We start from the raw sequence: 11,162 nt of genomic DNA on the forward strand, positions 1-11,162 counted from the left end.
TGTTATGGCTCATACCTTCCATATTCTTTTGATGTTTCCTTCAATATTCTATATGTTGCCCAAGTTGTTGTTGTTAAGTGCGATCAAGTTGATTCTGACTCCAAAACTGTATGGGATTTCCAAGGAGTGGTCTGTGGGTTTGAACCACTAACATGTGATTAGCAGTCCAGTGCTTATCCTACAGCACCACACCAGAACTCCATTTGTTGTTGTTAGATGCCATCGAGTCAGTACCGACTCATAGCGGCCCTATGTACAACAGAACTCCATAGAATCCTTTACTATTGCAACTCAAGGCTTACATTTTTCTTTCTGTTCTTTCTGCTTGAAAAATGCTGAGGAGTGTGTTTTTATTTTTGGTTTTGAGTTCTAAGTCTTTGCACATTTCATTATAATACTTGACTTTGTCTTCTTGAGCTGCCCTTTGAAAGGTACTGTTCAACTGTTTTACTTCATCATTTCTTCCAGTTGGTTTAAGCTTCTATATGCTTAAAAGCAAGTTTCAGTCTTGTCTAGCATCCATTTGGTCTTTTGTTTCTTTCTTGTCTAATAGTGATCTTTTGCTTTCCTCATGTATGATGTTCCTTTTTGATTATCTTGAATATTATGCAAGGAAGTAATGATGAAAACAAAGCAACACCAAACAAAAAGGAGAGCAGTAGCTATGAAAGATTGCTGTTATTATTAAGTGCCTTCAATTCAATTCTGAATCATAGTGATCCTATATAGCGTGTCCAAGGAGTAGCTAATGGGTTCGAACCACTGACCTTGTGGTTAGCAGTCCAGTGTTTATCCTTTGTCACAACACCAGGACATTAGCATATTCTCTTGCTGGCCACACATCTAGAGACAGACCCACCAGTGAGTCACATTTGTTCTGGGACCCTCAGAGAGTGATTTCTTTCCCCACCAGCTTGGCAGTGAGTTGGGGTGGGTCTGAGAGGTGTTGACCAACACGCTGTAAGCTAACAGGGAGTCTGAAATGTGTTCTACGAGATGTAAAGTTGGCATTTATGGGTCTGTGCCATTTTTCCACTTGCCATTAAATTAATTATAACTTACCTGTTGCTACTGAAAAATAACATACAATGCAATATTTGTAAGTAAGATGTTTTAAAGTAAAGTCTAGTGACGGAGTTTGAAAAGCCTACAAATAAATGCTCTGTAACATTTCTCATTTAATTGGAAAAAACACTTTTTATTTTTTATACAATATCCCTTTTGTTTTTCAAATTAGAAATGAATTTGGACCAAATCAGACACCAAATCACAGATATATGAGACAAGTATTTTTAATAAAATATTTTTCATCTTTGTTTTAAAACTAGATTAACAGCCAGTGTGGTGTGGCACAGTAGGATAAAGTATGGCACTGCAAGGTTGGTTTGAATTGCAAGGTCGGCGGTTCAAACCCACCAGCTGCTCCTCAGAAACCCCATACAGGGTTGCTATGAGTCAAACCGACTTGATGACACTTAACAATAACAACAACAGACAATGTTGTATTCAGATGAATAAATAAATAATTCAACTTATTCTTCTATCAGCCCTGTGAGGAAAGGAGTTTTTGTTTTATCTGGCACATAGTAAGTGATCAGTGTATAGCTGTGTGTGAATGGGTCTGATTTGATCCAAATTCATTTCTACTTTGAAGAACAAAAGAAATATTGCACAAAAAATAAAGTTTATTCAATTAAATAAGAAATGTTACACAGCATTCATTTTTGTAGAATTTTGAAACTCAACTAGTCACTAGACTTTATTGTTCCCTGTTGTACTTTTTTTTTTCCTTCCAACTTCTCTGCAGATAATCAATGTTTAAAGAAATATATATGAAAAGTATTTTGTATTAGCTTGGTTCACTGGGAATTCGAAGAGATTCGGATTTAGAATTTAAGCATGTACTAGGAAGGAGTCCTGGTGTGGCACTGCAGGATAATGGGCTGGACCACAAGGTCAGTGGGAGCCTCAAGATTGATGGTTCAAACTCACCAACTGCTCCTCAGAAACTCTATACAAGGTGTCTATGAATCGGAACAAACTCAACGGCACTGACAACAACTAGTATAAGTATGACTATAATTTGATAGTATTTTTCACCTTACATTGAATTTGTTGGCTTTTACTGCCTGCTTTTTATATGATATATCCTGTAGTTTGATTGCTTGCAATAGTGATAGTGAAGAAGCCGGTGCAACAAAGTTGGAGCTTCAGGGGTCCTTAAGTAAGCTAAACATACATCAAAAAGTATTGATACAAAATTACAGAAATTTTTATTTAATGAGAATATCAAAATGTGAAGCTATTGTTTCTCCACATATCCTCCTTCTACTCATATACACTTCTGAAAGCAGTATTTCCTACGCATACACACTGCTGAAAGCAGGTTTTCCATCTACACAGGGTCGCTTTGGGTCGCGATCGACTCGATGGCACTTAACAACAACAATTGTTGTTGTTGTTGTTGTTGTTGTTGTTAAGTGCCGTTGAGTCGGTTCCGACCCATAGCGACCCTGTACAGGGTTTCCGAGGGTGTAACAGTAAGTCCTGCAAAGCCGTTTGAACTGCAAGGTCGGCGGTTCAGGCTCACCAGCTGCTCCTTGACAACGCTATGGGTTGGAATCGACTCGACGGCATTTAACAAAACAGCAATAAATCCTGGTGTGGCGCTGTAGAATAAACACTAGACTGCTAACCTCAGGGTTGGCGGTGTAAATCCACCAGTTGTTCCTCGGAAACCCTATACAGGGCCGCTATACAGTGGAAACTGACTCGACGGTACTTAACAACAACAACAACAATCCTTCACTGATTAATTCTGTGCTTTTCAGCTTGCAACATATCAAACAGTAGTTTTGGCATCCTCAAGGAACTGAAATCATGTTCCTTATCAATGTTCTTTGAGCTCAGGGAACTAAAAGAAGTCTGAAGGATTTTCTTGGCAGGATCTTTACAGAAGCACACCCCCAAACCTTTCTTCCTTGGTCCTGCTCGTCAGTTCAAGTCGCTGCCTTTTAGGTCAGCAGTTGAGTACAAACTGACAACCGAGGGACTTTTCTCTGTAGGATGCAATGAAACAAATGATTCACAGTAGTGAAAGTCTTAATAATCCAAGTGGAAATGAAACATTTATAAATGATATTATTTTTCTGTTAGGTATTGGCACAAGAGATGGGACTGCAGAAACAGACAAGGACTTCAAGGGCAAAGCTCAGAAACAAGTGCAGTTCAACCCCGGCCAGAGCAGGGCCACATGGAGAGTGCGGATCATAAGTGACAGCAAGCACGAGCAGTCTGAGACCTTCCACGTGGCGCTTTCCGAGCCGGTGCTGGCTGCGCTGGAATTCCCCGCTGAGGCCACTGTGGAGATCATTGATCCCGGAGATGGTAAGCACTAGCTTCAACTTTTATTATGTTGTTACTACTGGGTTTTTAGAACGAAATACCTTCTAAAAGCAGTTTTAAATTCATTGTTTGGACTTTCTATGAAGAAAAGAAATAACAAGAACAAATCCACTGCCTTTGAGTCTATTCCAAATCATGGTGATGCCATGTGATAGCCTAGAACTGTGCTTTCTAGAATTTTCTTGACTGTAATCATTATGAAAGCAGATTGCCAGGTCTCTCTTCTGAGGTGTTGCTGGGGCGGTAGGTTTTAACAGCCATCCAGTCAGTTCCAACTCCTGGTGATCTCCTAGGACCAAGTAGAACTATCTCACCGGTTTTCTTAGGCTGTAAATCTTTACAGAAGCAGACTGCCACATGCTTCTCCTGTGAGGTGGTTGGTGTGTTCTAACCACTGACCTGTCTGGAGAGTGCTTTAACCACTGTGCCACCAGGGCTCCTTTCAAACCTTTAGGTTAGCCTTACTAATTAACAGTTCAATGTTACCAGCTAGGCTCATAGGAAGCGAGAACCCCCAAATTAATTAAGGGATGCGGCAGTTTTTTCACATAAATCAACTACCTGCTCGATTGTCAGTATGCTCTGTTTCTTACTATCACGCCATCCTTTAGTATCAATATTGTTCATGTCATTTTTTCTGGAATTAAGTCATTACTTTAAAAACCACGCCTTAAAAATTAGACTATTTTTAGATTACTGTGTTCCCCATATTACATGTTATCATTCAACTTTCCTACATACATGCATCAGCCAAAGTCTTTCATTTGACCATAGTCCCACCCCACCCACCCCACACTCCTTAGTGAACATAGTGTCTTGAATCAAGGCTCTTAATTTTTACAAGATTAAGCATTTGTCAGTGCACACCCTTGGCTGATGTTGGTAAAAGTAAACCTTGCTGCTCTTCTGTGTAATTTGACCTTTTCCCTCCTGCTGCTACAGTTCTATAGCCCTGGCTTGTCTCAAGGTAGACAGGGGGTGGGGGTGGGGGTTGATGGATTCTTTTGAAGTCCAGCATTTATACAAACCTTTAGAGGCTCTTTTAAAGCTGAAATCCAGTCAGGAGCCAGACATAGCTTTCTTTTTAACCGCCACCTTACTTTATTTTGTCAATCAGAAAACAAACTTCTGCAAAGATACAATCTACTGAGCACATGAAATGGAGACTTGCCAGCAAATCCCCGTGTTAAACACTGAGTGTAATGAGAGAGCAAGGATAAGAAAACTAGAACGCCAGCATCATTTCTTTAACATCTCTTCTTTTAGTTAAATTTGGTTATGCCTGTGATTTTCATTAAAGTACAGTTACAATTTAATTTAACGTTATCTGCATTATCAAAGAATAAATCATTCAACTTTTTCTAGCCCTGAGTTTTGGATAAATGCTTGTGTAATAAAGCTTTTCTCTGTTCAACAAGCCCATGACAATTTTAATAGTCATTATAAACTGGTACAGTTTCTTGATATTCCATTTGCCAGTTGGCATAATTAACATACTGTACTTTAAGGAATAAAACACTTAGATTCATTTCTGCCTTCCTATTTATAAGCCAGAATGACACTAAATATTTATAATCAAAATCTGGGCAGTGTAATATTAAAAAATGAAACACACGCACATACACACATGTCCTTATATAATTCAATCTTAATGTAAGCTATCTAAGCAAATAACACTACATAATATCATTTCATATAACGATCATTTAAGTGTTCTTAATGTTTTCTAGATGAAGTTCAGCCCCATCCATCCAAGGACATTATTATCCCTACACCTGGCTTTCCCATGTTGTGCTGAAAACTGACCTTGAAATTACAAGGACTGGGTTTAATTCTCAACTCTGTACCACTTCTAGTTTTCTGACCTTGATCAAATCAAATAGATTTTATTAAAATTTCATTTTCTAAAGTATAATACAAACGTTGTTGTTTCCTAATATCATGAATCTGATATTAAACTTCATTTTAAGAGACTCAATCATCCTTTATGCTTTCTACAAATGGTCCATGTCCTAACCATTTCAAAATTTTGATGTTTTATTTCTATACTCTCCCAACTCTGTACTTCCCTGTTTACCTGTTATAGGGAATCATTGTGTCCCCTCTGCATATGCATCCTAATCAATGTTATGAGATTTTTACATATATTAAAACTTGTCAAGCTCACACTTGTGCTAGATACACCATTATATATTAGGACTATAGCTATAATAGGATCTAGTTGCTTTTATCAAAGAGCATACAGTCTGATGGGAAAGAGTCTTATAAATAAATGATTAGTTACAATTAAGTAAGAAAACAGCTTTGTGGGAGCAGATAAAAGAACAACCAATTCTGCTTTATCTTAGGCTAGGAACTATTTTTATTTACTAGGTCACTGATATAAACATACACAAGTGCATATTTTCTCCAGACCTAATTTACCCATAATGGCACTGACAATGATAATAAAGTGTGGCACAGTAGGATAAACACCAGACTGCAAACCATGAGGTTAGACATTAAAACCCATCAATACAGGGTCACTATGAGTTGGAAATAACTCAACAACAACAACCTTCAATACTTGCCATGTGCCAGACAGCGTGCTTGTCATGTTGTGTACATTGTTCCATTCAGTCATTTCCCCTTACTACCTTCCACATGTGCCATTCTGTTCATTTTATTTGATGTTTATAGGAAATTCTCAATTTAAGCCAGTGATTACCCTACAGAGCACAAATCGAAACAACAGTGATACATCATTTCACTCCATCATTAATAGCAAAATTCATAAAAACAGAAAAGAGCGTGTACTTATGAGGGTGTTGAGAAACATCACAGGAGAAACTGGGAAATGGCACAACTATTCAATGTAAAGAAAACAAAAATCCTAACCACTGGACTAATAAACAACATTCTTATCAACGGAGAAAAGATTGAAGTTGTCAAGGGCTTCGTTCTTCTTGGATCAACTATCAACACTCATGGAAGCAGGAGTCAAGAAATCAAATGACGTATTGCATTAGACAAATCTGCTGCACAAGACCTTTTTAAAGTGTTGAAGAGCAAAGATGCCAGCTTGAGGACTAAGGTGCGCTTTACCCAAGCCATGGTATTTTCAATAACCTCATATGCATGCGAAAGCTGGACAGTGAATAAGGAAGACCGTAGAAGAATTGATGCTTTTGAGTTATGGTGTTGGAGGAGAATATTGAAAGTGCCATGGGCTGCCAAAAGAACCAATAGATCCATTTTGGAAGAAGTACAGCCAGAGTGCCCCTTGGAGGCCAAGATGGCCAAACTTCATCTCTCATACTTCAGACATATTGTTAGGAGGGACCAGTCACTGGAGAAGGATATCATGTTTGGTAGGGTGGAGGGTAAGAGAAAAAGAGGAAGACCCCCAACTAGATAGATTGGTCAAGTGACAGCATTGATGGACTAAAGCGTGGCAACAGTAGTGAGGTTGGCCCAGCATTAGGCAGTGTTTCGTTCTGCTGTGCATAAGGTCACTATGGGTTGGTACTGACTTGATGGCACCAAACAACAACTGTGGAAAACAGTATGGTACTTCCTTAAAAAGTTAGAAATAGGATTCCAGGACAAGATGACGATATAAGCAGATGTACTGAGCCAACCTTTTGCAAAAAAAAGTGGAAGATAGAACGAAACAGAAGCAGATGGTGATTCTGGAACCTTGAACATTAGAGGATGGGACAAAGAGGTGGACTGAGTACCAACTGGATGAAGAAAGTGTCCAGGAGCAGTGAGAGAGAAGAAAAATGTGTGGGCTGTGGGCTGGCATGTAACAGTGTGCCATCTTGAGCTTTTTTGATTGGAATCCTGGTAAGGCATTGTAGGATAAGCACTGGAATGCTAAACACAAGGTCAGTGATTCAAAGCCACCAGTCACTCCTTGGAAACCCTATACAGGATTGCTGTGATTCAGAACTGACTCCACAATGCTTAACAGCAACAACAACAACAGTTAATACAGCAGCCTGTCAACACAGTTGGAGATTGGTGGCAAGTAAGTGCAATTCTCCCTTGTTCCTGCGCTCTCCTGGTAGACAGGGGTGTGGTCAGTTCCCGCCCTCACCAATTCGTCAGCCAGTGGCACCCCCTCTTGAGAAGCTACCTGGCATCTGGCACCAAGTAGAGTGCCCTTGCTTCTGGAGGTGCATGAACCCACCCTAAACTATACTACATAAACAGTGAACTAACTGTATTCACACTCCCAGTCTCTACCACTTTCATCAGGAGATAGGTGGGGTGAGTGCCTAAGAACACACCAAAATACAATCACCAACTAAATATAAATACAACCCGTAGTGTCTCCAAGAAAAGAGACAACTTCCACTTATACACACTAAAAACACAACAACAACAACAAAGCAGGGTGCCTCAAATAAGTCACCAGAACACAGTCAGAAGTGTAACACCAAACAAAAATGATCTCATGTTGAAACTACTTGATAAGGAACTTAAAAGAATGCTAATTAGGCAACTTCAGTGGATTGTGAGAAAGATCACAGAAAACTACAGATGAAATATAAGAAAACATGGACAAAATTATGGAAAACTTCAAGAAACAAACTAACAAGGTAATTGAAAAAATGGAAACCATACAAAAACAGCAATTAGAAAGCCAGAATTGACACTAAGATTTCAGAAACAGATATTACACTGACGTGGCAAAGAAATAGAATTGAATCAATGGAAAGCTTAATTACTGAGCTTGAAGAAAAATCTCTCAATATTCATCTGCTATTGGGATGAAAACAAAACTCCTAACCACTGGACCAATAAATGATACTATAATTAATGGAGAAACGGTTGAAGTTGTCAAAGACTTTCATTTGTCTTGGATCCACCATCAACACTTATGAAAGCAGCAGTTAAGATATCAAACCACATGCTGCATTAGGAAAATCTGCTGCACAAGGTGTTTTTAAAAGTGTTCAAGACCAAAGATGCCTGTTTGAGGATTAAGGAAAGCCTGCCCCAAGCCATGGTATTTTCAATAACTTCATATGCATGTGAAAGTTGGACAGTGGATAAGGAAGAATTGATGCATTTGAGTTATGGTGTTGGAGAAGAATATTAAAAAGTACTATGGACTGCCAGAAGAACAAACAAATCAGTTTTGGAAAAAGTAAAATCGATGTGCTCCTTAAAAGGCAAGATGGCCAGATAATACTTCATAACATAGTATCAGGATGGACCAGTCCCTGGAGAAGGACATCATGCTTAGTAAAATGAAGTGTCAGAAAAAAACAAGGGAGATCCCCTGACAATGAGATGAGTTGGCACAGTGGCAGACACAAATGGGTTCAAATATAATGATAATTGTGAGAATGGCACAAGACCCAGCAGTGTTTCATTCTGTTGTGCATAAGGTCGCTATGAGTTGGAACTGACTCGATGGCATCTATAACAACAATAAGGAAGGCCAGCTAATATCACTGTTATTCAAATGTACAAAGTAATTACCAAAGGCAGCAGAAAATAAATGAAAGAATTCTATCAACCTCTTCAGTCTGAAATTGATCAAAATGCATTGACAATTACTGGTGATTGGAATGCAAGCATAGGAAACAAAGAAGAGGGAACAGTAGTTGGGAAAATACGACCTTGGTGATAAAAATGATGTTGGAGATTGCTTAATATGATTTTGTAAGACCAACTCATTGCAAAACTTATTGCAAGTATCTTTTTTCAACAACATAAACAGTGATTGTACACATGGATCTCTCCAGATGGGATACACACGAATCAAATTGTCTACATCTGTGGGAAGAGAGATGATGGAGAAGCTCAATATCATCAGCCAAAACAAGGCTAAGAGCTGAATGCGGAACAGACTATCAATTGCTCATATGCAAGCTCAGGCTGAAGCTAAAGAAAATTAAGACAAGTCCAAGGGTACTTAAATACAACCTTTAGTATATCCCACCTCAATTTAGAGACAATCTCAAGAACAGATGCACTGAGCATGAATGACTAAAGGCCAGATGAGTTGTGGGATATTATCCAGAACGTTATACATAAAGAAAGCAAAAGGTCATTATAAGGACAGGAAAGAAAGAAAAGACCAAAGTGGATTCCAGAAAAGACTCTGAGACTTGCTCTTAAACATAGACTAGCTAAAGCAACTGAAAGGAACAGAAAATTTCAAAGGACAGCTAGAGAAGACAAAGTATTATAATTATAATGAAATGTACAAAGACCTGGAAGTTAGAAAGCTAAAGGGAATAACACTCTCAGCATTTCTCAAGCTAAAAGAACTGAAGAAAAAATTCAAACCTTAATTTACAATATTGAAGGATTCTGTGGGCAAAGTATTAAATGATGCAGGAGGCATCAAAAAAGATGAAAAGATTGCAGTGAAACACTCACTGAAGAGCTGAAGCTTAAACTTCGGATTAAATGCAGAGGACTGCTATCCAAGGTCACTGCCTTGTGATCTTGCTTGACAATGCATGTCCACACACCTTTGCCCAGACTATTGACGCTCTGTAAAAACTTCGTTTTGAAATGTTAAAGTATCCTCCCTATAGTCCTGATCTTGCTTTATCGGACTTTCACCTCTTTGGTCCCCTGAAAATAGCCCTTTGAGGATGAAGATCTACCTCTGATGAAGATGTCAAGATAGCAGTGTATCTGTGGCTCACAGCTCAGCCTAAAACATTTTAAAATAAGGAAATACAAAAGCTTGTGGAAAGATGGGCAAAGTACATTGAAAAGCAAGGAGATTATGTAAAAAAAAAAATGATGTATTTGTCTTTTCTAAAATATTAAAATTAATTCCACAACCAAAAAAGGAAGATAAAGAATACACAGATTCTGTATGAAAAAGAATTTTTTTAAGGGAAAAAGTCCAAGTTGCACTGAAGGCATTAGTGAAAAACAAGGCTCCAGGAATTGACAGAATACAAATTGAAATGATTCAATATCCTATGCCCAAAAATTTGAAAGATAGCTACCCAGCCAACTGACTGAGAGAGATCCATATATATGTCCATTCCAATGAAAGGTGGCCCAACAGAATGCAGGAATTATCAAACAATATCATTAATGTCACACACAAGTAGCATTTGTTGAAGATAATTCCAAAACAGTTGCAGAAGTACATCTACAGTGTTGTTGTTGTAAAGTGCTTTCGAGTCAGTTCCAAATCATAGCGAATTTATGCACAACAGAGCGAAACATTGCCCCGTCCAGCGACATCCTCACAATTGTTACACCATTACTGTTGTCCTGGTGTTAATCCATCTCACTGGGGGGGTCTTCCAGTCTTTTGCTGACCCTCCACTTTACTAAGCATAATGCCCTTCTCCAGAGACCAGTCCATCCTGATAATATGCCCTTACTTCCAAGAACCATTCTGGTTTTAATTTCCACCACAGACCTGTTTGCTTCTCCAACAAACATAATTCAAATGCATCCATTTTTCTTTGGAGTTCTTTATTCATTGTCCAACTTTCACATGCCTATGAGGCTACTGAAAATACCACAGTCAGACGCACCTTAGTCCTCAAACTGAACACTTTAAAAAGGTCTTTTGTAGCAGATTTGCCTAACGCAGAACGTCACTTGATTGATTGCTGTTTATGTGCATGTTGAGTGTGGATCCAAGCAAAATGAAGTTTGACAATCCTCTTCAAAGAATTCAACTTCTTTGATTATTTGTTCAGCATACAGATTGAATAAGTATGGTGAAAGGATACAACTCTGACACACACCTTTTCTGATTTTAAACTATTCAATATTGC

The 11,162-nt window shown here is 38.5% G+C and overlaps 1 protein-coding gene across 1 annotated transcript in view; it reads left to right on the plus strand.

The window, feature by feature from the left end:
- The window catches only part of FREM2 (FRAS1 related extracellular matrix protein 2), a 288,153-nt gene that overhangs the window by 157,494 nt on the left and 119,497 nt on the right, over positions 1-11,162 (plus strand). The window contains exon 4 of the mRNA XM_006873709.1: positions 3,157-3,387. Within this exon, the coding sequence (XP_006873771.1) occupies positions 3,157-3,387 (231 nt within the window). The remainder of the gene's footprint in view (positions 1-3,156; positions 3,388-11,162) is intronic.

This window comes from Chrysochloris asiatica, unplaced genomic scaffold (assembly GCF_000296735.1).
Source record: "Chrysochloris asiatica unplaced genomic scaffold, ChrAsi1.0 scaffold00250, whole genome shotgun sequence".
Lineage (NCBI taxonomy): Eukaryota > Metazoa > Chordata > Mammalia > Afrosoricida > Chrysochloridae > Chrysochloris > Chrysochloris asiatica.